A 26,923-nucleotide genomic window follows, 5' to 3' on the forward strand; every position below is an offset into this window, starting at 1 on the left:
TGGCTGGACAGGCAGGCTGCTGGTCAGGTCAAAGAGAGTGCCATTGCATGGCAGCTGTCAGTCAGCCCCAGAGGTCACGTCCGCGAGCATGGGCAGTCTCAGGAGTCCATTGATGAATTTTGATTAATTCACTGTGGTGATGAATAGGGCTCTGGGAGCAGCTGATGGCGGGTATTTCAGCCCCAAGAGTCGGTCTCCAGTTGATTAGTTCAACCCGGGGCTTCTGTACCTTTACCAGTGACTCTCATTGATTCTTCCTTTTCTTGATTTGTGGTTTGCAGGCGTTAATAATTGAAGGTAGCTACTGTGTTACACATTCAATTACTGATTCACTGCTCATTCAGGGCCCCCTGACGCAGGGAGAGGGCGGTTCAACTCCGGCCCTTGCTAAATAACATTGTTACAGGGTACAACTTAGGTCTAAAAATGGAGCACGTTCAGTGATAGGTGAGGAGCGTGAATTATCAACCACAAGAGTATAAAGGGTAAACTACAAGTGCCGCAGCCACGGATAGAAGCTTTCTGCTACACTTTTAGCCAAGAGCAAGAGAGGGAGGTGACACTGGCGGGGGCGGAGTGCCAAGTTGCTGGAGGGCAGGGACGAGCGGGAGGCGGCGCGGGGCTTTGAGACATCGCCCCCGCGGCTGGGTCAGGAGCAGGGGCAGGGGCAGGCGCCTCCCCCGGGCGGGACCCAGGCGCGGAGGTGACTCCAGCGCCCCCCTGCGCGTCGGGCGGCGCACAGCAGCCCGTGGCAGCGGCGGGGGCGGGGCGGCGCGGGGCGGGGCGGACCCGCACACCCGGCTCCGCCCGCAGGGGCGGGGACTGCGGCGCCTGGCGGCTCCGCCTGGCGGAAGATGGCGGCGCGGGGCGCCTTCCGGGCCGTGCAGCGGCTGTGCGGCGCCGCGCTCTTCCTCTCGCAGCTCTACGTGCTGTCGGGCCGCGGTGAGTGCGGAGCGGGGACCCCGGCCCCGTCCTTCCCTCCCTGGTCTCGGGGTGGCGGGAGGAGGCTGTGGGCCGCCGGGGTCCGGTTTGCACCTGCCGTGACTGAAGCCGAGGAGCCGCCTCGAGGGCCCTGCTGAGTCAGAGCCGCGGGTGGCCCCTCGCTTGTGGCCGCCGCGGCGGGCCTGGGCGGCTGCTGCCCGTGTCCCCCCGGGCCTGCCTCGCGCTGCGGCCGGCACCTTCCCACCCCCGGCCTAGGCCGCCCGGCCGCGCTCCGCAGAGCTGCTGAGGGAGGAGGACAGGGGCAGGGGCGGCAGGTGCCGGGCCCGGGGGCGCCTCATCTCCCGCAGCGGAGGAAGCAAACTGCCCCGGGGGGTGCTATGATGTTTCTTCTGCTGAGGTTGGAGCCTGCTGCCAATTTCCTGAGCTGTGGCGGCTGAATTCAGTCTCCTTGGCTTGACAGGGAGATCACTGGACAACATAGGCCAACAGTGATCTATCCCATTCATCCCCTTCCTTAGCATTCTCCAGGATCCGGTTAGAAAAGTCAGAAGAAACCTCTCCAGGTGTTCTGTTTAATAGCTATGAATAGGTCCGTGGATTTGGCTAGTCCCTTTTTGAATGGACCTACCCTACGACCTCCTGTGGGAACAAGTTCCACAAGCTTCCTGCCCTCTGTGTGAAAATGTACTTGCCCTTGTTTTAAACCAGCCTCCTGCTAACAGCTGTGGGTGCCCCCTAGCTCTAGTGTTCCGGGATTGTTCACTCATCCACACCTTTCATGACTTCCTTAGACCCCTACCCTATCCCCCTGCCTTCTCCTGTCCAAACTGAAGAGTCCTACCCTTTTTCAGTTTCTCCTAGTATGGCAACTACATAGAACTTCTCCAACATGAATTTTTTATCCTAAAGATATCCAGGTCAATGTCAAATAGATTCCTTGCATCTCTTATAATCAAGTAGTGAGGTTAAACTGTTTGAACATTAATTGCATTCTAGGATTACTATATTCATTAAGTGTGTGTGGATTTTCCCCTCCCTATATAGCAGGGTCCTTGATGACCACAAACCCCACACAGCCACAGACAACGTTGCCAAAAAGTCAGACATCGACAAGTACAAATGCTCCGTATCTCAAACTACCAGGTACAAATGTTTGTTCTTCTCTTGTACTTCTCAGGGAAACAAAGCTGTGTGTTTTCTTTTAATTTTTTCTGCTAATATTGAATTTCACAGTAAAAAATTTCAGTAAAGCATTTTTTAAAACCCCTGTGTGTTGTATGTTATGATTAAAATTGCCACTGCACAGTGAGGTACGAGGAATTATTTCCCTAAAGATCTTAAATGACTAGTTAGAATTCTGTAATTAGAATAGCTATACAAGCCTTTACAGTTGGAACATCATTTTAAAGGGAATTTGGTTCCAGGTTTTAATACCTTTGCTGATAAATGCCTTCCCTCAGGAACACAGCTTGCTTCTACCTTACACAGGGCACAAAATTGGTTTTTGTGTGTTGCAGTGGTGTGCATAACTTTAATTCTAATCTCTGCGAGCTAAGATACTGATTATTCACTTTTGTGAACTGGGTAAATGTATGATAGCATGTGTTTGTTTGAAAAATATGGAGCTTAAAATGAAGTGTTTTGTTTTTTTGGGGGTTTTTTTGCAAGTTGGAAGTAGGAACTTTAGGATGTGTGACACCTGTCAATGGGACCAATTTGCATGTAGATGTTGGAGTATGAGAATAAAGGCACTGTCAAAACACTCAGGCTAGATTTTTGTTTTATGAAGCTTATTAAGAACTGTATATTTAACTACAACAGGACTAATGAAATGCTATCTTTTGGCTATTTTTTGCTTAGTTTGTTGTGGCTTTTAAACTTTATATAGGTAGCAAATTAGTGAATATATCTATATTTGTTTTTGCTTTGATCTTAAACTAAATAATATAGTGTTAGACCTCTAGCATGTTGGTAAAGCTTCTACTTTCTGTTTAACTGGAGAAAAATGTGGTGTTATATATGATGATGTCCCACAACAACATCATCCCCCTCTTCAGAATTCTAGATCTGCCCATGGTCACTCTATTAATGATCTCAAAAAGGGTAATGAGAACTACGGTGTCAAAGTTGTATAGAAGATTTAATAGTTTAGTTATTCAAAATCAGAGAAGACAGATAAACCTCAAAAGGTTCTAACTCAAGCTAAGTGGCTGAGTAATACACAACATGTTGGTTCTGAAATTCATCGTTGAAGAATGCAGGACAATGCATGCTGGAGGGAATGGTTTAAAGTACTTGGATACTTTATTAATTTTTAATTAACTGTATCAGCTGGGGGAAGAGGTAGGGAAGGAAGAAGGACCTAGGTGCTGTGAACAGCTTAAAGTTCAGCAGCAGCTGAATAAGCAAGTACTCTTCAGGTGAACAATGATATAGAAATTGTTATAAACATTAGATAACGCTGTTGCATGCCTTCATCTGGAATATTACATTTTGGTTCCCGTCATTGTAATAGAAAGCTTAGGTAGAAATGAAAGGTACAGCAATTGGAGATGATGATGAAAATGGGTAAAAACTTATGAGGAGAGTTGGAAAAGACTGAGACTATTGGTGGTCACCTCAAAGTACAGTACCATTCATTTCAGGCATACAGAATAACAAAGTGGAGCTGACAGACTTGTACTTACTTTTTTTCTTTCTAGAAGGAAAAAAATGAATATTCAATGACACTGAAAGATGGCAATTTTAAAAGTAATGGTTAAAGAAATACTTAATGCAGAGTAGACTTTTAAAAAAGATATTTATGTGAAGGACATTCATTTGTTTTTCAGAAACTTTGTAAATATTTATAATCATAAGAAAAAGAGCTTTCTGGTATGAACTAATATCTGATTATTAGAGGTCAAGAAGAAATCTTCTATAGAGGCTAATTATCCCACAACTTGCTACTTTAGGGCAATGGACCATATAAAGAAGGAGTTGTTATTTGGTAGTTTGGCCCCCTACTGAAATCAACCACCAACATCAAATTTTGATTTTGCCGTTATAAAAAAAAGATGATTCTTCCCTCCCCTAAATTGGCATAGACTTTGGCCTACACACCATGTACAATTAATCCAGACCTGGAGACACCAGCATAAGGGGATCTTTATACCCTTCCCAGGTTTGCTGGGGGACAGACTCCTGGTCCAACAGCAGGAGGTCTCATTCCCCAGCCTGTTGGGAATTTGTATGCCCAAGCCATATGCTTTTGGGAGACAAAGAGGAAGTAGTTGCTTTGTGTGGTCTTGGGTTTGTTATCTGTCAGCTCATGGAGCATCTCTGATTACTAGAGCTAACAGAAGTGGAACAGGAGGGTAATAGAAATGTTATTGTGTATGGTCCATATGGAAATCCCAGAAATCCAGGACAATGCTTTCACAGGTTGGTGGGGCCGCCTGCCTGCAAGGCACTCCGTGTCACTCTGACTCCTGGTCAGACTATGCTCTGCACGCCTGCATTTCCAGGATACCCATTACAGTTCTCAGCAGCCAGCTGGGACCAGCCTCTGAAATTCAGGACTGTCCCGGCTAAAACAGGACATACCGTTATCCTATCTGTACCGGCTGTGCCTGAGCCTAACATCAGGGATCTTTTCTGAAGCAGGTTGTATTGGCTATTGTTGAATGCTGGACATACCATGAGATGGACTACTGGTTTATATTTGTAATAACAGCATAGTTGTATGTTGTAAAATTCTTAAAGTTAGCTGTATATACACTGAAGATTAATATTAAGTTCCTATTCTCAACATATTCTTTTACACTGTAGAAAGCACAACCATTCCATCTTATGTGACTCAGTGTCCCAGCAATGGGCTTTGCAGCAGGTTGCCTCCAGACTGTATGAATTGTGCAACCAACTACTCTTGTATATATGGAAAGCCAGCTACTTTTGATTGCAAAGTCAAACCATATGTTCATTGCGTAGTAAGTAATTAATTTACTACTTTGTAATTGGAATTTAAATGTCTTGTTAAAAGTGTTATGCTGTTTCTAATATCCTTAAGCTTCTATAATGACTTGAAAAGAACAGGCGTCTATACTGTATGCATTTATAGAGAACAAGATTATCTATTTTCTGATTTTCTATGATCTGAGCTAAATGTATGCATAGGAAACAGAATAGCTTATCTGTCTCTTCTCTTTCCCCAAACTGAAAGCTGTGAGTACTAGTTATTCATGACCTGTGAAAATTTTTTGATGTGCTAAGCAGTGTTATCATGGTGCCTAATACCCCTATCCTTTATAGGATCAGAATAACAATGAGCAAGAGAACTTTACAATCAACATGACTTGCCAGTTCTGCTGGCAGATTCCTCCAACTGATTATGTATGCACCAATTCAACAAACTGCATGACTGTTTCTTGCCCACGACAGAGATATAATGCTACTTGTACAGCACGTGATCATATTCATTGTCTAGGTAAGTCAGATTAACAAATAGCTAAGGAAGGATTATTTTGTAAAGAGAACTCAGTTGTTTTTGTATTCAGGTCAGTGTAGCAGACAGTATATAAATTTAGCACAAATCTATTTTTTTTGGACACAGTTGTGCATTTGATTGTGTTTGTTTTTAATCTTAGCGTGACGTTTGTATGGAAACTATATCCTTAATGAATACAGGGTTCCCTTGATTTATGCACATTCTGTATGTGCAAATTCACTCTTATGCGATGACTCTTTTATACCAAAATTCATTATATGCGAGGTAAATTTATGTGATCGGTGTGGTGGAAGCCTGTGGTCAGCTGCTTTGTGCAGTGCGTTGTGGGAGGGACATGCACCAAAATATAGTCTCCTGTGTAGGTCTGTGCTCCTCACTCTTTGTCTGTGAAAACATGTTTCTGTACTTGCCATCTCCATTATGATAGTGCCCTGTGTTTGTGTGTACTGCTGCTGGTGAGTACCAAAGTTGTCTTGTAAAAGTGGTAGAAATGGGTCTCGGGGTCAGTACAGGTGAGGTCTTGGAACGTATCCCTATTTGTTACTTTGTAAAGTGAATTCCCTTTATGCAAATTCAGGTTATGCACTGTTTTCTAGGAAAGCATAAAGTGAGGGAAACCTGCACTTGCATATAAGATGACCCCTCCCAATAATCAGGTTCTATATATGGAAGGCCTATAAATATATTATAATTTCCAGGTATATAATCTAATTATTTTAGGTTTGACTTGAGTATGTCCCCTTCCCACTGCTACAGCAGGGAAAATAGGTCATAAGTCTGAGGGTTGTCAGGTGGCCCTCTTGCCCCCCCACCCTCCATGTCAGACCCTTTTCTCCCTGACTCCACTGAATTTGAAATAAACATATAGACAAATTACTATGGGTACCTGTAGATTTAGTTAATCCAAAATTGATATATTTTACTTTTTTTGAAACTGCTGCAAGTTTTAGCACTTGTACTTCATAAACATACTTCCTTATATAGAGTACAGGCCCCTTTTAAAAAATCTTTATCAATTCCAAATTGGTTCCAAATTCTGGTAGGGAGGATACTTGCCTTGCAGTAGAGCCTCACAGACTTGGAAACTGAGTTCTGCTCTCTGAATCGTTGAAACTTGATTATTGGGTTTTGCCCAACAGAATTTGCAATTGATTTGGCCTTTATTTAAAAAAAAAAAAAAAGGAGTAAGTCCTATCAATAGGTTTGACCAGTACAGGCCATGTGTTTTATAGTCATGCTCAGAGTGGGCTGCATTTAATCAACTTCATTGTTGGTTTCCATTACTGAGCACATGCTGCTTTTGGCACCAGTTTAATGGTAGTGTATTTAATGAGGTTTCCTTGTATGTGAATGTAAGATGAGGAACTGTTTTCCCCATGCTGACCGGGGGGTAGGGGACGGGACCTCCTCTTGCATGGAAGTAAACAGAGTAATTGTCTATTAAGGGAGAGAAAATACATTTACTGACATTGTATGTTGACTTTCATCAATAAAATTACATGATTCAGCATGAATAGAATTTGCTTTAAGACAAAAATCAGCAGCTTATGGGCTGTGAAGTCATTTTATTTGGTTCACAGAGCGGGAGGGCTTCCAAGGCATTTTGGTGGGTGGGGGTGGGGAAGGCAGGGGAATGGCAGCAGCACAGGCTGGTTTGGAAGTAATTCATGCCTGGACCTAAGCTGTTAAAAGCTATTCCCCACTCCCTAATGTTTCTAACTGCTTTAAGGTGCTATAGTGGCATAAACTAAAAACCTTGTAAGAAAGTTGCCTTTTGAATTCATAGAAGTAGTTTAATCTGGGGTGTAAAATTAAGAGGTTGATGTAATCCACTTTTTTTTCTTGACGGAGTGGAGAGGGCAAGAATTGTTTGGAAGATCTTTTAGGAAGGTATAGAGCAGTGGTAGGTAGCCCCTGGCACAAGTGCCAGAGCGTGGCACGCATGGGGCTGCACTGCCACAACAAAGATTGGGCCCCTCTCAGCTCTCCTGCTGTCTGCCCCTGGCATGCCAACATCTTACAAGTTGAGGTCGCAGGCATTTTTGGCACTCTGCCCAAAACTGTTGCTGACCCCTGCTATAGAGAATGGGTGTAATTGGGCTGTTATGGTATAGCCAAATCAGTAATACCCTATTTAGCTATTAATACCAGTTCATTCAAGTTTTAAAAATACAGCATGTTTATACTTAATGTTTTAATTCTTGGGTCTTCCTTGGTCTATTCGTAACAGTATTGAGATTTGAATGGGTTTCTTGTTTCCTCAGGTAATCGTGTCTTTCCCAAGATGCTGTATTGCAACTGGACTGGAGGGTATAAGTGGTCTACAGCCTTAGCACTAAGGTAGACATGAACTATTACTAATGTTTATATCAGCGGAAGGGTTTGTGTATGTGTGCATAAAATTTTAGCTTGTTTCTCTGTTCAGTCAATTTCTATCAATTTGACTTGGTTCTTGGTATTTAATATGTCTTGCTGCAAATTTAGACCAAAAAGCTGCCTATGATCTTCTATAACTGGTCAATATTAGCCAGTGTCTATAAATACTGATGTATGTCACCATTTGGACATAATGGTGGAGGTGAGGGGGAATGGGAATGCAGTTTTCTTGGCATTGGCAACAAAATAAACTACACCAATAACCCAAATGTGAAATGGTTTGGAATAAGTTACAGAGATGTTCTAATTGTGGTTAGTTTTATGGGCTCTACAGAACTCTGTTTGGCTAACCCTTGGTGGGCTGCATGCTCTGCTAGTTTCTTAGGTCCATTGAATGCAGCAGAAAAGGTTGGGTGGGATGACCAAATTGTGGTTTTTCCCAAATCTCATGAACACCTGACACCAAAAGTGCAACACAGTTCATGGTACATTATACAGACTTTTCCATCCATCCCCCTCTTCTTTCATGCTTTAATAAGCAATGAAACCACTAACAGTGTTTATGTGTGAAACTTCACTGGACATATGAAGTAAATAGAGCAGTTTACCTTTTTAAAGCTGATTTTTCTGTCTTGGATAGACATTGCTACACTAGTTACAACTGATTCATGTTTTTGAGATTTTCTTTGCAGCTATAACAGCTAGAGAGTTGAGATCCTGAAGTATGTGATACTGTACTTGCTGGAGATGCAAATGTTCTGTGTTGTCAGATAAAAAGGCTGTCATTTTTTATTTCTTACTGTGTTAGTACAACATCACAGTATTGTTTTGACTGTTGCTGGAGCATGTCAGTAGATTTCTACATGCTGGCTGTGAAATCAGATTCTTTCATTAACATCAAACTTTTTAAAACGTGCATGTGCACATGTGAAAAAGTATGTACCTCTGGTACATCAAAAAATTATCCAAACTGAAAAGCATTAGTACTCTCGTTAGCAAATTAGTCTAAAATGCTTTTTCAGAGCAAGCCGATCCATTTTCTGTTTCCAGTTGGAGAAAATAATTATTGCTGAACCACTATAGCAGAATGCACTCCCTGGCGTTTTCTAGTTCCTTCAAACATCTAAAATATGGGGTCAAACAAAGCAGCTTGCAGACCCACTTACATCTTATAAACAAAGCTAAAATGGCCTTTTTTTCCTTCACAGCTTTCACACAGAAATTCACAAGATTTGGATGATACTGTAATTAGCTAAGAATTAGTGCCTTTAATAATCTATCAAAACCATTTTTGTGGGGGGGGTTTACCATTATTTAAGTCCAGCTGTATGCATTATTCGGAATTTCCAACTTATTGTGACAAGTAACTTATTCTGTTTAACTATTCGGTGGAGGTAAGTGGAAACCCAGACTTGGGATCTGATAACTAATTTAATGATTTGTTTTATTATGTTCATAGCATCACCCTTGGTGGATTTGGAGCAGATCGTTTCTACTTGGGGCAGTGGCGGGAAGGTTTGGGAAAACTCTTCAGCTTTGGTGGCCTTGGAATATGGACACTAATAGATGTGCTGCTAATTGGAGTTGGATATGTGGGACCAGCAGATGGCTCTCTCTATATTTAACCATAATCTGCTTCAATATAGACATTTGGGAGGGGCCTATATAAAGAATGTAAAACAATCCTGGGCCTTCTAGAAGAACTAACAAGACTTGTTCTGTGTGTGCATATATTTTAATGTACAGTATCTGTACGTAGATTGCCTTTTAACGAAGGTAAAATGAATGAGTGGATCACTGAACAAAGTATATTTGAAATGGATTTCCTTGTGAATGCTTCTTCTGGGAAGACAGTAAGTTTCACAGCTAAATAAATTCTGCACTGTTCTTGAACTTGATTAGATATTAAGTATTGAAGACCTGTAAAGTAATCCAAATAATGAGTTGTGCATTGTTCACCTCACATTTGTACATTGTCTGAGTTGTCAAGCAACTTTTTTCCTAAATGTCTGCAAGAACATTTTCATATTTATAGCAAGATAAGTTTCTTGGCTAAGCCTAAATGACTTGGACAAAGGCAAACCACTATATATTATAGTCTTAGTTGCATACAGTTTTTCTGCTTTACATTTTAGGATAACACAGATTAATCATTTTGTTTGTAGGTCTTGTAGCTGTTTAGAATTAGGGTGCAATAATTCCAAAAATCCTAAACCTGAAAATACTTGAAAGCTATGTTGTCGACCTCTTTCCAGCATGTGCCCCGCCCCCCCCAACAAGAGCTGCCTGGGACTTTTGAGTCCCAGAAACAGGTAAGATGCCTCCCTGCCATCGGCACAGGGCAGGCCCCTCCCCTCTCCAGCAGGGTTCTCTCTGGGCACAGGAAGGGGTGTGCAGCCTTGCTCCTGTAACCCCCACCCCCGCCCCCAATCTGGCCCTGGGTAGACGCTGTATATTGCATAGTTTTGTGCTTGGTAGCTTAGAGATGGCAAAGTCAGTAATGAATTGCCAGCTGTCTTTTTTTTCCTTTTACGTGAATGGAAGATGGGATGATGATGATGTACTGTCTTATTAAACTATGATACAATGTAATAAAATCTCACTGACATGGAAGAAGGCTGAAACATTTGCTTTTGAGAAAATGACTTCTGTTGTTTTATCGCTCATTAAAACAAATAAAGCAGAACCTGCTCGTCGTCTCTGTCTGCCTCCCCGTACTAATACTGCGGGGCAAGAGCCCTGGGCTGCCGCGGGGTCCGAGGGCGGGGCCGTGCCTGTGCAGCGCGCGGGGGAGGGGCGGCCGTGCCCCAGGGCTGCCCCGGCTCTGCCGAGACTCCCGGGCTGCCGGCGGGTCGCCGTGGGGCTGCGATGACCCCGGCCCCGCTTGGTGCAGCCGCCGCCTCCCCGCACGGCCCGGCCCGGCCCGCCCTGGCGGCGCAGCCACGTGACCCGGGCGGCCATGGCGGGGGACGAGCCGGAGCTGCGCTTTTACCGGGAGCTGCCCAAAGTGGTGAGTGGGGCGGGGGGCGCTTCCCTCTGTCCCCGGGGCCGGGGTCGGGGCCGGGGCCGGTGTCGGTGTCGGCTCTCGGGAGCGGCCGGGCCGGGCCGGCCGAGTTGCAGTCGGAGCAGGCCGGGCCGCCTCCAGGACGCGCCTGTCGGTGTAGCCTCGAGGCGCCAGGCAGGAGCGTGGCTGTCTATCCCCGCTGGGCACTTGGCCCGGTAGAGGAGCTGGCCCTAGGCAATCCTTGCCTCGCAGCTCGGACCATCACACCCAACATCCCCCTCTTGCCCCTGCTTCTTAAGAAGCCCAAAGAGGCCCAGTCGCCCTGAGTCCGGGCGAGCAGCTCTCCTGCCTTTCGCGCGGTGCCGGCATCTTTCCCTGGAGTGCTGGCCCCACAATCAGTCCCAGTCTTTGCCCCGGGTTTCACCAGATCTGTAGTTTTCTCACTAGTCAATCAATTCAGCATAATCTTTCACTTTTTTCTTTTCTGGAGGCTAGCCCAACAAGGTTGCCTGTGATAATGCTCGTTTCTACGTACTCAGGGTGCGGTGGTGTATCCCTGCTATGGCCGTGTGCTGCATGTTCCCGGAACTTGTCCGCGCTACGGTTCGGGAATCTGCTAACGGCACCACTTCCATTTCAGAGCTTTACACAGGCAAAGTGCCTGGCTGCAGTCCAGAAGTGAGGTGTTCAACTGAACCTCTCCGGTTCCCCTCCTCTCTCTTTGCATCTGTATGCTTTTGCTGGAAAATGAAGACATCCCTGCAAGCTATTCTGTCTCTTCAGACATGACAGATTTTAACCAGAAACATAGCAAGGAGTTTCACTGACATGATATGTGTAATATGACCTACTCCTTTTATTAGATTTCACATCTGGATTTGATTTCCAGCCAGAGTTCCTGTTTAGTTGGAGTTGTGGGTGCTTATGGCTGCTAGGCCCCCCTCGCCTTTGCTTGTGCTTCAAATAATGTGATGTGCTGTTTTATCTTTTCACCAATATACATTAACAAATGTCTTACAGAAGTAAAGACTGGAGATTAGTTACAATTATAGCAACATTTTCAGTCAAAGGTGGTTTTAAAATACTTTGCAGTTCTTTGTTCTAGTAAAAATAAGTATGGGGGGGATATTTAAAGGTTCACAGCAGTCTAGGTGTTTTGCAAATAAGGTTTGAAGTCGGATGCAGAGGCACAGAAGAGGTGTTCCTCATGACAGGAATAACAAGATTGTGGGAAGAGACGTGTATAGTGCTAGATGAAGTGGAGAGCTGAGTATAGGATGATGGGGTCTAAGAGAGGCTGGAGTCAGTTGGGTTCAGAGGCTTGTTACTGAAAGCTTGTCTAAATCCTTTTAAACCATGCAGTTGGTTCAGTAAAAATCTTTCATATAAATGCTTGAGTCTTGCTTAGTTTCTAGGATAATGCTAGAGAAATGAGAAAAAGAAGTACAAGTAAAACGGAATAGAAGCAATCACGTTTACTAAAGTCTTGTGATTTTGCATTGATCTAGGAGCTTCATGCCCATTTGAATGGCTCCATCAGTTCTGCTACTATGAAGAAGCTTATGGCCCAGAAACCACATCTTCAGGTCCCTAATGGGATGACCATGATTGACAAAGGGAAGAAAAGAACCTTAGAAGAGTGAGTATATAGCAGAGGTGGACAGTTATTTTGTTTGGAGGGCCACTTAGGGAGTTTTGGTGAGCTCTTGAGGTGGGGGGTGGGGTGTTGACCCAGTCCTGGCCCCCTATCACAGCTGTTTACAGTGCCCAGGGGGGTGGCCCCAGAGAAATGCAAATTCATTTTATTTGGCCCAGGCCCTTCTGTCCCACATCCACCCCCAGGAGTGCTGGACAGGGTGGGTGAGTGGGCAGTGGCTGGGGCTGGGATCACAGGGTGATGAAAGCATGGGAACAGGGCCTGGGGCAGAACTGTGATCCGCTCTCCAAGTGAACCAGCACTCATCACAGGGATGAGAACGAGTGGATCGTGCCTCTGCCCTGGGCCCTGGCCTTGTGCTGTCATGACTCAGTGATTCCAGTTCCCACCTGCCCATCCTGCTCCTGGACACCACTCCCTATGCCTCCATCTCATCTGCTGGGCTGTGTGTGCCTACCTGTGTGGGGTACCAGGCTGCTGTCCATGAAGACCCCACCCTGTCCAGTGCCCCTGGTAAGTAAAAATCTTGCTGCACACAAGCTTTTTAAGGCTGCGCACCCGCCTGGAGCGGAGCTGGACGTGGAGTGCAGCGGAGGCACCAGAGCCAGCATGGGACACTTAGTAAAGGTAAGCTCCTCATGCAGGGCAGGCAGCGGCTCCTCCCTGAGGCAGGGACAGGGACGGAGACAGGTGTCCCAGCTGCCTGTGGAGGGTTTGGATTAAGAGTGTGGTTGGGGGTAGAAAGGTAAGAAAGTTTTATTGACTTAAGAAAAACACAACTATGCGCAGTAACAAGACAAACGATGACAGACAAAAGCAATTCGCATTGGCAACTTATCGGCAGTCCCTCTGATGCCTGATACACAGCAAGCTTCTTTTTCCACAAAGTTCAGTGAGGTCAGGCGTCCCCGAGCCATGCTGTCTGAGGGGTGCCCGAAAGGACACTGGAATGCAGTTCTTGGGCTTCTCGAAGTCCACAGGCCCACTGATCCAGGCAACAGCTAACTCATCCTTTTCACAGAGCTGCATCTTCCTTCTGAATGGTTTTCAGATATTTCAGCTAATTTATAGCTTCTGAAAGACACTGATAACGTACGTCCACTTAGATTCCTTTTTCTTCAACTGTCCTTAGACTGACCAATAGCAGTACAAGTCTTGCATTCCTTTGATAAGGTAATTTTAACTGCGCCACAGGGTCTTACTACTTCTAGGCTTTGCTAAGTTTACTAGGCCTTACTTTATGCAAGGCCTCACTACCTCTTAAACTGTAATTAGGCTTTTAGCAACAACTTATAGCTTCATATCTAAACAAATACAGACAAACACTTGGTCTAATCTTCATAGAGCCTTCAGCAAGCACTTTTATCACACAGACATACTTTTCAGCTGTCACAACAGGGCTGGGGGCTGGGGTTGGGGGGTGGGAGCTGGTGCGGGTTCCACTGGCTCTGGAGAACTGCTCTGCTTCCTCTGCCAGCTCCAGGGAACTGCTCCGCTCCCCTGCATAACCTCAGGGAGTGAGCAGGCACATGGCATCAGGGCTGTGGAGTAGAGCAGTTCCCTGGAGCTGGCGGAGCCCACGGAGCAGTTCCCTGGAGTTGGCAGAGTCCACGCCAGCCTCCATCCCTGCCTTGGCTCACCTCGGGGAGGAGCCACTGCCTGCCCCATGTGAGGCTCTGCTGGCTCTGGGGAACTGCTCCGGGGGCTCTGCCAGTTCCAGGGAACTGTTCAACTCCCTGGTCCTGACGCTATGTGCCTCCTTGCTTCCCAAGGCTATGTGGGGAAGCAGAGCAGTTCCCTGGAGCTGGCAGAGCCTGCGGAGCAGTTACCTGGAGCCAGTGGAGCCCACGCCAGCCCCCAGCCCTCGTCCCCACCCTCACCTCACCTCAGGGAGGAGCTGCTGCCTGCCCTGCATGAGGAGTGAGGAGCTTAGTTTTGGTAAGTATCCCACGCTGGCCCTGGTGCCTCCCTTTCAGTTCTATCGATTGAATGTATCCGGCCCGTGGCTGGGCCACAGCACTCCACTGCACGGTTCTGGGCAGAAGTTAGCATGGAGAAGGGTGTTGTCTGAACTCTGCCCACTCCCACCTGGACACTTACTGGCTGACCACGCTGTGCCAAAAGGGGGAGGCAGGACCAAAGTGGCACACTCATGGACCAAAGTGGCGTACTCACGGATTGCTACTCCTTAGAGGGAACATTGCCTGGGGTGTCTGGGCAGGAGGGCTGGGGTCTGGTGGCAGGGTACACACCTGTTTCTAGGTGGCAGAAGCAAGGGCCACCAGGAAGCTGCTGTCATGCTGCCTTCACACTGCCACCAAGAGCTGTGTGCAAGGATAGGGCAGACTGCGCCAGGTGGCACCTCTGTGCCCAGGACTGGCTGGACACACTATGGACAAGACTGCCCATTTAATGGAATTTAAATGTGTATCCCGTGTTGTTTGTATTTAGATTGCTTTTCATTTTTATATGGGATTTTTCATTATATTCTTGTTTTTAGATGTTTTCAGATGTTTCAGATTATTTATCAGATTACCAATAGGACTGAAGATATATTAAAGGTAAGTTAAAAAGAGCTTGGCTTAAAAATAATCTGCCCTTTCTCTTTTTCCAAAACAACTCCTTGGAAAGGTAGCAAAAACAGTTATTGCAGTTGTATCTGTGACCAGTTGCATAATTAAACTAAATGTAAATGAGTGGGTTAGAGTTTCAGCAATCTTATCTTCAAAAGGCAAGCAAAATTATTTTTGTACAAAGTGTGATTTTAAAATTGCGTGTGTTTTCAGGTGACTGAGTTGATGTTCACTTGAAGTAGAGTGTTCACTTAAAGTAGAGCTTTGATTTACAATAGTGCCCTTTTAGTTTATTATTTCTGTGTACTTGTAAGTGTCATGAACTAGAGATGTAACATGTTCACTTTAGGTTTTATCTGAGAGTAGAAATGATGGGAATGGAAAATGATGCCCTGTCTTCAACCTTCCCTTTTTAAAATGGTTTTCAGATGATCGCAACTGTAAAAAAAGGGCAGGTCTGGCTGAGAGAGTGGTCATGTTTGTGGCAGCTGAAGGACATGTTTGGTTAGCTCATTGCCAATGAAATTCCCTATATTCAGAGCTTCTGTGGTGCCCCAGTAGAGTTGAAAGTTGTCCCCCACTAACAGTATTTGTAGAGAAGGACAGCTGAGTAAGTACCAAGAAATTTAGACAACTCTTGCTGAAGTTAATAGAAACAGAAATAATTTCTATGCTTCACATTCTAGTGCCTTTATTTTTTCAAGAGTCATTTGGTGTAGAAATTATTTAGATTATTTTTATGTTCTTTCATTAGGTAACTAAAGACGTTATTAAAGAATTTGCTGCTGATGGTGTCAAGTATTTGGAATTAAGAAGCACACCTAGAGAGGAAAAGGCAACAGGTACTACCTGTTTTGGCTGTCAGTGACTAGTAACATCCTCATTTTAAAGTTAATGTTGAAGAATATATGTTTGATAGTAGTAATTTAAATTAAGAATTCAGTCGATTCAATAAACATGCAATATGTGACATATTTGGGAGCAGATCACTGGAGACCCTTGATACTGTATTGGTTTACCGTCAAGTCTTTCATACAAGGACAGGTTTGTACTTGTAATTCCAGTGAAGTCCAGTCAACTCTGTGTATGTGCAAGGTTTCAAATATAATCATTTTCCTGAACTTTGCAATGGAAGTGATGTGGTAAAATGTTACTTGTTGCAAGAATTTTGGAGAAAATACATTTTAGCCTCTTCATTTTCAGCGATGACTTTAGGCCATTCATCGTATCCTGATTTCTATGTTTTTTGTGGTTCTAATATAATAGCTACCAGTCTCTCTTTCTTATTTCTCTTAAACATTTGTATTTTTAAACAAATGGCTAAATATAATAGCATTATAAAAGTCTACTATCATTTAATATTAGATTCTGACTCATATAACATGATTTTTTGTTTCTCCACATAGTCAAAGCAGACTCAAAGCAAAAGTAGGCTTAAAGTAAAACTGTATTTGTCAGTAAAATGATTACTTTACAAATAGTAAAATCAAGGTACAAAATAAAGCTATTAGGATGAAATCCATCCCAGTGTATAAAAAAAAAAGTATAAGATCAAATAGAAAATGAAAAGTTAAAATGAAAAAACTTCATGGAGAGGTTGGGGTTTAATAAAATAGAATTATATAATCATTCTAATTTTTTCAGTTCAGTTCACATGGATCTATATTCTGTTGTGTGTTTTTATAGGTATGACCAAGAGGATGTATGTAGAAACTGTACTTGAAGGAATAAAACAGTGTAAAGAGGAGGACTTGGATATTGATGTAAGGTAAATTTAAATACATAAAATTTGATTTGGGGTTTTGTTCTGAGCCTGACAGGTGACCCAGTTCTGCAAAGTAGTTTACAAAGCACAAGGACAAGTTCCTGGAGCAACTGTGAGAACAGGAGCTGGGGTGTTAGTTGCTCCCTGCTCCATGCTGCACGTGCTGCTTCACAGCATGGGATATAAGCAGTTAGAGAACCAGGAACTCCCAGCTGCCCATTCCCTGTACCGTGGGTTCTGGTACACAGGGAGCTTTCAAGAGTGTGTCTGTAGATGAGCTTTTTAAAATTCCTCAGTCGCTTGGACACAAACAGTGGGGAGAGGCTACCTGGTCTCTGTTCCTGGCGTAGTGGGAGGTTTAAGGGGGGTGGGCAGAGGAAGCTTCCCTATTGGGGAATTTAAACCCCATGCCTTGCAGTTCTGGCTAGGCTGCCAGAACATGAAGCAGGGGTGGGGAGGTGGGCAGAGGCTACTGGTGGGGGGTAAAGTCCTTAGTGGCTCCTCCAGTGTTTGGAGCTTTTGATACCCTGTGCCCAGCAGCCCAGCCAGAGCTGCTAGGCACAGGGTTTTAACAATTGGTTGATTGCAGCCTGGTTGAGACGGAGCCAACAATCTATTGATTTGTCAGCTCACCACACTGGAGACTGTAACTCATAACCTCCAGCTGACACTCAGCTGATTGGTTGGCTCTGGCTCCCAGGATCACACCAGGAACTCAACCTAGCTCCTGTGTGAGCCCAGCCAATCTGACAATATGCTTATTCTGGGGTTCAGTCCTGACAATCAGCTGATTGTCAGCTTCAGCCCCAAACCACACTGGAGTCAGCTTGAGTCCGTGATATGATCCCGAGGGTCCAGAGTGAACAAATTGACTGCGATTCAGCCTGGGGTTATGATCAACTCAACTGGCATCTGATTCCAATAATCATGTCTCCTGCCATACTTACGTGGCGTGACAAGAAGTGCAATTATTGGGATCATGGATCAGTTCCCATCATGCCATTAAATGAATACATGCCAAGCAGGCCTGCGCGAAGCTTCGGTCCCTGATTCGATTCGGCAGAGATTCAGCCCAATTCAGTGGCCGAATCTCTGAATCTGAATCAGAGAACCCTTTAATCTCTCTGAATCGAATTGGAACCCTCCGAATTGATTCAGAGATTTGGCCATAGACACAGCTTTAAATGTTTTTTTCTACATACCTCTAGGTAGCAGGCGGCTCCTGAATGCTGCGATGCTGGGGATTGTGGAGCGCGGGGGCGCTCCCCAGTCCCCTCGGCAGCAGACCCAGAAGCAGACCAGAAGCCTGTCTGGTCCACTACTGGATCCACTGGGGAGGGTGTGGAGGCCAACTTGGCAACTGGTGCCTCCTGGGTCTGGGGGGGCACCCAGGGTCCCCTGCAGCTGATCACTGAGCCGGGGAGGTGCGGGGGTGCTCCCCAGTGCGCTCCCTGGCAGACATGGAAGTGGACCAGAAGAACTTCCAGTCCACTTCCGGGTTCGCTGCCAAGCATGTGGAGGCCCCTCCCCACCCCCCGCACTCTTGTGAGACACTCCATGCGCCCTAACATCACAGCATTCGTAAGCCATGCTGGTACCTCTAGGTATGTAGAAAAAACATTTAAAGCTGTGTCTGTGTCTGAATCGCTGATTCTCTGAATCAGCATTGAATCTTCAGATTTGGATTCAGCTGAATCAAATCAGGAACAGTGATCTGAATCAATGAATTGAATCACTGTCTCTGATTCAGGCTGAATCCGAATCGAATAGAGTCCGCTTCACACACCCCTAATGCCAAGGGCCAAAGTAAACTAGTTTATGCAAAGTCAGAGTTAAAACCCAGCTCTGTATGTTATCAATATATGTCCAGTCCTTTGTTTCAGTACGTGTTGATCTTGTAAGCATTTTTCTGGATGGAATACTAGCAAAGTTGCGCCAGTATCAGGGCAGGCATTTATGGGGCAGAGTTGTCACTTAGCCATCAACATAACATTGCCAAATGTTAAACATGCATAAAAACTTGTAGTCAGAGCTTTACATTGACAGCTGTGAAAGTAAAGAAGCAATCTGTTTTAAATTGTGAATTTAGTGTTCTTTTATGGTAATAGTTTTTTCTCTGTTATCACCATGTATATTGAACGTAACCTGTACATCTCCATTTTAGACTTTTAATAGCAATAGATAGAAGAGGTGGACCAACAGTTGCCAAGAAAACAGTGAAACTTGCTGAGGAGTTCTTTCTTTCTACCGATGGGATTGTTGTAGGGCTTGACCTCAGTGGTGATCCCACTGTAAGTAATTCTTAGAGCCCTGCTGTATGTTCAAATTAAGCTGGATAGAAACCAGCTATAGACTTGTTACACATTTTTGAGCACTAACTTTATAGCGGGTTGGCTCTTTATAGCTGGATAGTCATTTTTATTGTGTGATCATTCCTTTGTATGTGTGGCGGGTCTGAATGTTTTGCACAATTGGCCAATTAATTGTGTAATGCAGGCTTGTCCAACATACAGCCCGCGGGCTGCCATGCTGTTTTCTGAGGCCCGAGGTGCTATGACGGGAAACGAAAGTAAACACTGTACTTTCGTTTCGGGGGGGGAGTGATGTGATGCTGCTTTCTGTGAAGTCTTTGAATATGGCTTGCCGGCCCGCTGGGTGATAAAAAGTTCATGATCCGGCGTCACGTTCAAAAAGGTTGGACACCCCTGGTGTAATGCATGTATCACATAGCAGGGGCCTAAAAGGTAGAAACTTTTATACTGAAATAATTGTGTTTTAGTCTTTGGGCTTTTTTCATGTTAGTTGCTGATTAAATATTTCGCTTCTTAAACTATTTAAAATGATGCACAAAACTATTAAAAAGGTATCTTAAAAGCAACTTCTGAACCTAACAACTATTTAGTAGAAGATGCTTTTTTGTATTGTCTGATTGGGGTAAAGACATATTAAATAACATCAAGAATGATATAAAATGTAATCTAAATGTAAAAGCATCTAATTTCCTTTTTTTATAACATAAGGATAAGTGGTTGAAAACCATGTTTGTCAACATTTAGGTGAAATGTCTTCTCTTCTAGAGTTTTACACAGTGATTATGGGAAGAAATCATTCTGAGAACTCCTGCTGACCTGAGTCAGTATTGCATTGGCCTAAACTAGAACTGTTGTTGTTTAACCCAGTTTTGTTCTCAGTTTATATTTTGACTGATGTGGGAGTTGAACTCATGTAGGTATGATCAAACTTTGACCCACTTCGTTTGAAGAGTGAGCAATAGCAAAAGAAAACTGATTTACAAGTTTTTGATTGAATTACTTGGATATAGTTAGATTTCATAATGACTGTATAATTGGAATGGTTTTGTAACAATGATCATGCATTTCTGTTTGGCTTTTATCTTCAAGGCAGGACATGGTAAAGACTTTTTTGAGCCCTTAGCAGCAGCCAAACAGGCAGGTCTAAAGTTGGCATTGCATCTCTCAGAGGTAACTTTTTATGCTTGCCTTTCTCTATTGATCTTTAAATGAAAAAAAAAATCTGGATATTGTGTTTTTCAAGTCTAATCAATGTGGATTGTGGCATTGTGAAGAGAGGGAGGTGAGGATGGAAGGAGAAACTGTTACATCTCTGGAAAAATTATGAAAAAAACCCACTAGGCTGCTTAAACAAATTTATTTTCATGTTTCCACTTGAGATGCACACAGGTTCTAATACTGTTTATGAAGTCATGAAAATACCTCAGTGGGAGAGTGTTCTGTCAATTGCTGGGTTTTTTTACTAATTTTGTAAAGAGCAATGCTGTAACTGATCTAGTTCAGTGTGCTCAACCTTCTGGCTCTACGGGCCATATTAGTGGCATGGTGCCAGTCTGTGGGCTGAATTCCATGCATGGGGTCAGTCCACGGGGCTGGTATAGTGTGGGATCAGTTCATGCATGTGATCTAGTGAATGGATAGATTAACTGTGCACTGGATCCAGGCACACACATGGATCCAACACCATGCATGGCCCAACCCCATACACCGGATCTGACTGCATACCAATTTGATCCCATGCACCAGATCTGGCTATGTAGTGGCCATAATTTCAAAACAAAGATCCACTTTCTTGGTCTATAATGATCATTGCAGAGTAATAACTAACATCAATTTATTTCTTCGTAACACTTGTTTCATTACTAAAATGTTCTAATGAACCCTCCCCTCTTCCTTGGGACTCCTATCTTTTCCTCTAAGAGTTGAGATATGACCTAGGTGGCTACATGGGCTATATGTTACTGAGCTGAATTATGGTACTTTGATAGATCCCAAGTCAAGAAGAAGAGACCAAAATTCTCCTTGGCTTGCCTCCAGACAGAATTGGACATGGAACATTTCTTAATTCTGCAACGGTGGGTTCAGAGGACCTGGTGCAGCTTGTCAGACAGAGCTCTATACCTATAGGTAAGAAAGAAGATGAAGCCCATTTGGCAATATGCAGACTTTAATTTACTATATCTTACAATGGAATTGGTAAGTTTTAGTAGTAACTTTGGGCATTTATGGGAGTTGGATGGGGTGCTTTAAGTAGAGCGGCTCCAAGAGCTTACAAACTACGACCCTATCTCTCCTGCAGGTTCACTGAGACTGAGGTTTCTCCTCTGCTTTTTTCTTCAAAATCTCATCCCACCCTCCTAACTGATCGGCCTGGTCCCATTTTCACGCTGCTCCCCCCCCACCAGCCTCTTGCTCCCTTCAGATTTATCTCCCTCAAGTACAAGTATGCGCTGGCCCTTAGATGTTCAGTGTTTTGACAGCAGTGTGTGATCCCTGCCCACTATCCCTGAAAGGCCCACTGCTCCCAAGAATTTTTCATAGTCCTGGAATGAGCAGAGAACTCTTAACCTGAATACTACCTTCAACTTCCTTTAAAAAAAAAAAAGCCTCCCTTAACCCTGTTTGAAGGGAACCATTTAAATTAATTTCCACATCACATTCAGCAGTGGGGACAGCTGCAAATACCATCCAACCATTTCTACCTTTCCTCACTGCAAGTTAAAAAGGTAGATTAAGGAATGTATTTCAGCATGTACATTTTAAATCATGACAAGGAAGTGCCATTTACAAAGTGAGGACCATCAAATCCCACAGCACGTACAATGCCTTCGTTGCACATCCAAATGGCTCAGATTTCAAGACAGACAGTAGACCACTACTACCTAGGTCAATCCCCCTTCGGCTGCCCCAGCACACCACCCAAGTAAGCTACAGTCCCCAGCCAGCCCTCTCCAGACCATACCTAAAGGCCTTCTCCATGTACCTGTGTTCCTTGCCTTTCTGTCCTGCCCTGATACCACATGTTGTGGACCACCCATCTCTCTCTTATCTGCCCCTTTTTGCTGCAATGGAAGACACACTGCTACCACTGGCATGTTAAGTTGTAGCCCTTTCCTTAGCTTCTCTGGTACCTTAGCAAGAGGTTCTCTAATTAAAGTGTGTAGAGTATCTTGTGTATCAGTGTCCCCACACTAAAAAATGGTAGCAGGGGCCCTTTAACTAAAGTTCATCAAACGAACATTAGTTAAAGCATCCCCCGCCACCATCTGTCAGTGTGGGGACACTAATAAACAAGACTCTGCCACGCTCCAGCATACTCGATTAATCAAGTCTGCTCCAATGCACTGTAATTATAGCACATTAAAGCAGCCTCACTGCAGTTGTACAGGTGCCCTTTCAGAGGTCACTATGGAAAGATATTTGTGATGTGGAGATGCATGTAATGTGAGAAATAAGGCACAGGCACTGCTAGCCATTCATGTTTTCACTTAAAATGAATTGCAATATTTTTCAACATTTTTTAAAACATTCCATTTAGTCATCCTTTATTAGTTATCTTGTAGATGCGTGTGTGCGCACATTGCTTTATAAAGCAGTATGTATAGGATTAATTACAGTGGAAAAAAAGGACAAAAATAGGCATAGAGATGTGGAATATAAAATACGATAAAACTGCTAGATGTTTATTACTTGACTGGTTAGGAACCAATAGGTTACACTTCACTATTAAATTGAATTGTGTGTCATGTTAAAGGGCATGTCTTTATAGGACAATTCAGTGGTTTTTATATAGACTATGCATTGTTTTATACATGCTTAAAATGGATACGGACAAAAGAATTGTGATGCTGGAGCACTGATTCACCTAGTCTCATATCATGCTGTGATGATCCTGATAGAAGAACTAAAAATCAAAACAACAGATTTGAGCAGTCATGCAACGTCATGTATCGTATATGTGTTCTTGTCTTGCAAAGTGTACTAAAACTAGTGAAGTTTACACCTATCCACTAATGAAAGTTTTACTCTTAGGTTTGAACTGGTTTTGAAGTAGCATTTACGAAACAATACAAAAATACCTGTTGTTCAGCTATGGATTGAAATGCATCTGTTAATCTACCCCCCAAACAATGCGTTTGTTTAATACTTGCCCTTTTTTTCTTTGAATATATACTTTTTCCCATTAGAACTTTGTATGACTTCAAACATCAAAACTCAGACTCTACCTTCCTATGATAAACACCATTTTGGATATTGGTACAAGGTGGGCCATCCTGTTGTGCTTTGTGTAAGTCATTTTCATTGTAAAGAATTCATTGAGATAATGACTAAAGAATATGGAAACGGGATCACTGGAGCCAATATAGAGAAACAGATCTGCTGTTTATTAGCAGGATCCTGGTTTTCCCTGATAAAAAAAAATCACAAATTTCTTGATAACCCCCCCACAAATCTGTGATTAAAATGACAGGTCCCTCACTCCCTCCAAGTTCACAGCAGGCAGCCTGCCTCTGCCCATACCCCGCGCACAGATCTAGGGGGCACAGGTCCCCCTTGCCTGCCCCCAGCCCCCCGAATGAGCTGCCTGCTGCCCCGTCCTACTTGGGGCCCTGGAGCTGTGCATTGTGGCCCTGGGCCCCTAGCTCCATGTACCCTTGGCTGGGCAGCAGCCCCAGCCATAGCCCCAGCCCCAGCCCTGCCCAACTCTCTCCCTCCCTCAGTATGGGGGCCTCCATCCCTCTCCCTACCCCCACCCCCACTTACCTATGGGAGCTGCTCTCCAGGCTGCCTGGCAGCCATGTGCATATACATACACATGGTGCCTCCTGCCTCACCACCCTCCCCCCATTCCCTCCCAGCCCCTTGCAGACTGGAACTCTGCTAGCCTACAGAGAGCTCTTTGCAAAACTACAAAATCTGTGGGTCTCTCCACTAAAATGAGAAATCTGTGTTTTCCTCCAGTAAAGGGGGAAATCTGTGTTTTTATCCATTTTTTCGTGGGAAACAGAAAACCTGGATCCCTGATAATTAGACAGTAACCAACTTTATAGGTTATTTCTTTAACCTCATAACAGATCAGATGCCATGTTTAGGAATAAATACAATAGTAAAAACATAGGAAACACCATTATTTAATTTCTCAGGCATGAAATTTGGGGTACACATAGGTCTTTGTAGGAACTTGCCTATCTACAGATCTTATCTGAATGTTTTACTCCCTGGATTTGATTTCTAAGAATGAGTGTATCTATAAAAAAATAGTCATTTTAAGGCAACAGAAAATACGGGATACCTCCTTCATCTAAGTAACCTGCAAGTTACAAAGCATTTCAGATAACAGTATCAGATGCTACTCTCAGCATCTTGTGGATTGGGCTGTCAGTACTAATTACATTTTATAGATGGTATCAGAGCATTGTTACTACAAACATCTGTCCTGTATTCTGAATGTTATGCACTGTCTTATGACTGCATGTCTGGTGCAAAATACAATTATAAATTAGATTATTGTTTACATTTCTTAAGTACAAAAAAATCTGAGAATCTGATAAAGCCATGTAAAATAATGAACAGTTTCATAATAAGAGTGTGGTATCTATGACAGCAGCAGTCTTTTAAAAGAAGTGACAGAGATCACAATGGCCAGGTAATCCCTTAAATGATCCTAATGTGAATATTGGCAATATAAAAGGTTATCTAGCTGCTGCTGTTGCTGCTGCTGTTTGTCGTGGTGTCAGTGTAGGCCCCCATTCAAGATACGGAGCTTCTTACATTAGTAGCTATGAGGACAATGTGATGATACCACCCTGCCCTGAAGATATAACCTGAGAAAAGATATAACTAGTTAATCTAGGAAAAATATGAGGGAAGAAGAAAGGAGAACTAAGGTGATAGTTGCATGATTGCAGATTTACATAAGTTTCCTATTTGTATAACTAAGTTTTTTAATCATCTGCATATTTTTATAAAACAGTTTAGTCCCAGTTTAGGCTCTCAGTCTAGCTGTCACTGCTTCTACCATTTAGTGGTGGTAGAGGTTAATGTTGAGATGGAGGAGAGACTAATAGCCGTACAGATAAACACGGAGAGGGTACTTCATATGTGAAATAGATCCTGACTGTGCTTATAGAAATCCTGTTGTTTTAGAACTTAACTGTTTTCCTTTCTATTGGCATTGTTTGCATCTGATATTATGGACAAAATATGTCGATATTGAGCAAATGTAGTAAGAAATACGTATGAACTGCATTAAAATGTGAAATACTGGAGGATTGAATAGCTCTAAGTTGATTTTCCTATTTTTTCAAAATTTAGAAGTACTAATTTTTAAAATTTTATTCCAGACTGATGATAAAGGCGTCTTTGCAACAGATCTGTCTCAGGAGTATCAACTGGCTGCTAAAACATTTAGCCTCAGCCCAGTACAGATGTGGGACTTATCATATGAATCAATCAACTATATCTTTGCTTCAAGCATTGTCAAATCAAAGTTAAAGGAACAATGGTGTAAACTGAAACCAAACCTGTTAGTTAATTAAACTGTAGATGTGAATAGCTGAAAACTGAATATATTAGCTCAGTTAATAAAGGTGTTTTTTGAGAGAGAGACTGGCCTTTTTGAGATTTTACAGCTATAAGGTCTAGTTCTTCATTTACATGTATCAAGAGCAATTGGAACAGACCCTTATTTGGCAAACTCCTTTCCAGATGCTGCCTGGAAAGAGTCAAGTGAAAGGAAAAGGAAAGTGATGGAATTTATTTCACACCCACCTACTTGAGGGAAAATATTTTTTAAAAGTACTGTTTGCTTAGATGTGTTCACAAAAATTGGACAGTCAGAACAAAATAAAAGGGCTGGAATAGAATAGAGAGCTGGCCAAAATGTGCCAAGCAGCATGCATTTGTTTTTCTGTATCAGTCGTAAGTAAGCTTGTTGAACAGAAAGATAGGGAACAACTTCAGGGAGAAAGATAATACTTTGTCAAAAAGATCTTTGTACTCGGGTGAGATGTTCCAACTGCTTTTGCACATGGAGATGTTGGACAAGACCTACTATGGCTTGTTTTAATATACATGCTATTGCACAGTCCAGGTGGACTATATAATATCTGCACACTTAATGTTGTAGGGTCTCTATGTTGTAGAGTAGAAAAACTTGTAAAGAAATTCAGCTTTTGGGGCCTCGCTTCTAAAATATTTTTAACAATGGAAAATTGTTTTCCTCTTTTCATTTATTTTCTTAAAAGAACATGTTTATTTCTGCATGTCTTCAAAACCAGTTTCCTTTGTGTACATTGTTTTCAGGCTAGAAGTAAGGCAGTTCTGCAGCAGATTATGTAAGGTAATTGTATAAAGGATGCTTTTTAAATTACTAGTACCATTTATGTTTTGACAAGAGAGGGAGCTATTTAGTTCAAGAAGAGAAGTACATGTGCATAAATTTCTACCTCAGGTCAGTCATTCTGCAAAGAATCTGATGCAGCCCAGTCAGTACATATTTTCCTGCAGTCCTGAGGAGATATAAATGCAGGAGAAAAAACAGTTTGAGCTCCTGTTACTTTAGAACCACTACTCTCCGAGTATACTGCCTTTTTACAATGCTAACAGAAGTAGAAAATCCTCTAAGTTTGGAGCAACTATCCTTTTGCTAAACTGTATTGTGCTGGTGCCTGTGGAAACAATCGCTGAATGACTTTTGTATGTTGACAGGTATCTGTAAAAGGGCCAGAGGCATGGATTGTCTTTATCAAAAGAAATGTTTATTTTGCCTGAATCTGCCAGATGCTCAATGAAGTGCAGCCTTTTCA

At 43.3% G+C, this 26,923-nt stretch overlaps 2 protein-coding genes across 4 annotated transcripts; both read left to right on the forward strand.

The window, feature by feature from the left end:
* Nucleotides 1-789: 789 nt before the first annotated feature.
* Nucleotides 790-10,430, forward strand: TM2D3 (TM2 domain containing 3). Of its 2 annotated transcripts, none has more exons than XM_090028270.1 (6): nt 790-942; nt 1,987-2,085; nt 4,753-4,910; nt 5,233-5,407; nt 7,693-7,768; nt 9,264-10,428. In XM_090028270.1, exons 1-6 carry the CDS (start codon nt 855-857, stop codon nt 9,427-9,429), a joined length of 762 nt encoding a protein of 253 aa, XP_089884396.1. In that variant the 5' UTR covers nt 790-854; the 3' UTR covers nt 9,430-10,428. The 2 variants fall into 2 exon arrangements, with proteins under 2 accessions (XP_089884396.1, XP_089884398.1); XM_090028272.1 differs by having other exon boundaries at nt 817-942; nt 1,990-2,085; nt 9,264-10,430.
* A 184-nt stretch (nt 10,431-10,614) lies between these two features.
* MAPDA (N6-Methyl-AMP deaminase) lies at nt 10,615-25,720 on the forward strand. Of its 2 annotated transcripts, XM_090028269.1 has the most exons (11): nt 12,316-12,447; nt 12,777-12,978; nt 14,238-14,403; nt 14,966-15,026; nt 15,793-15,880; nt 16,725-16,806; nt 18,968-19,094; nt 20,205-20,285; nt 21,104-21,242; nt 23,303-23,403; nt 25,460-25,720. In XM_090028269.1, exons 4-11 carry the CDS (start codon nt 14,976-14,978, stop codon nt 25,652-25,654), a joined length of 864 nt encoding a protein of 287 aa, XP_089884395.1. In that variant the 5' UTR covers nt 12,316-12,447; nt 12,777-12,978; nt 14,238-14,403; nt 14,966-14,975; the 3' UTR covers nt 25,655-25,720. The 2 variants fall into 2 exon arrangements, with proteins under 2 accessions (XP_089884394.1, XP_089884395.1); XM_090028268.1 differs by lacking the exons at nt 12,777-12,978; nt 14,238-14,403 and adding an exon at nt 10,615-10,814 and having other exon boundaries at nt 12,317-12,447.
* The last annotated feature ends 1,203 nt before the right edge of the window (nt 25,721-26,923 follow it).

Source organism: Crocodylus siamensis, chromosome 15, assembly GCF_052110815.1.
Source record: "Crocodylus siamensis isolate JL-2025a chromosome 15, ASM5211081v1, whole genome shotgun sequence".
In the NCBI taxonomy this organism is placed as follows: Eukaryota; Metazoa; Chordata; order Crocodylia; family Crocodylidae; genus Crocodylus; species Crocodylus siamensis.

What these genes read in the sequence shown, in the direction of transcription:
- MAPDA (XM_090028268.1), top strand. Translation starts at nt 10,764, where the DNA reads ATGGCGGGGGACGAGCCGGAGCTGCGCTTTTACCGGGAGCTGCCCAAA. An exon ending in AAGAAAAGAACCTTAGAAGA is followed by an intron (nt 12,448 to 14,965) that starts GTGAGTATATAG and finishes TCTTGTTTTTAG; the next exon opens with ATGTTTTCAGATGTTTCAGA. An exon ending in ACCTCAGTGGTGATCCCACT is followed by an intron (nt 19,095 to 20,204) that starts GTAAGTAATTCT and finishes TTTATCTTCAAG; the next exon opens with GCAGGACATGGTAAAGACTT.
- TM2D3 (XM_090028270.1), top strand. Translation starts at nt 855, where the DNA reads ATGGCGGCGCGGGGCGCCTTCCGGGCCGTGCAGCGGCTGTGCGGCGCC. An exon ending in CTACGTGCTGTCGGGCCGCG is followed by an intron (nt 943 to 1,986) that starts GTGAGTGCGGAG and finishes CTCCCTATATAG; the next exon opens with CAGGGTCCTTGATGACCACA. An exon ending in TCTACAGCCTTAGCACTAAG is followed by an intron (nt 7,769 to 9,263) that starts GTAGACATGAAC and finishes TTATGTTCATAG; the next exon opens with CATCACCCTTGGTGGATTTG.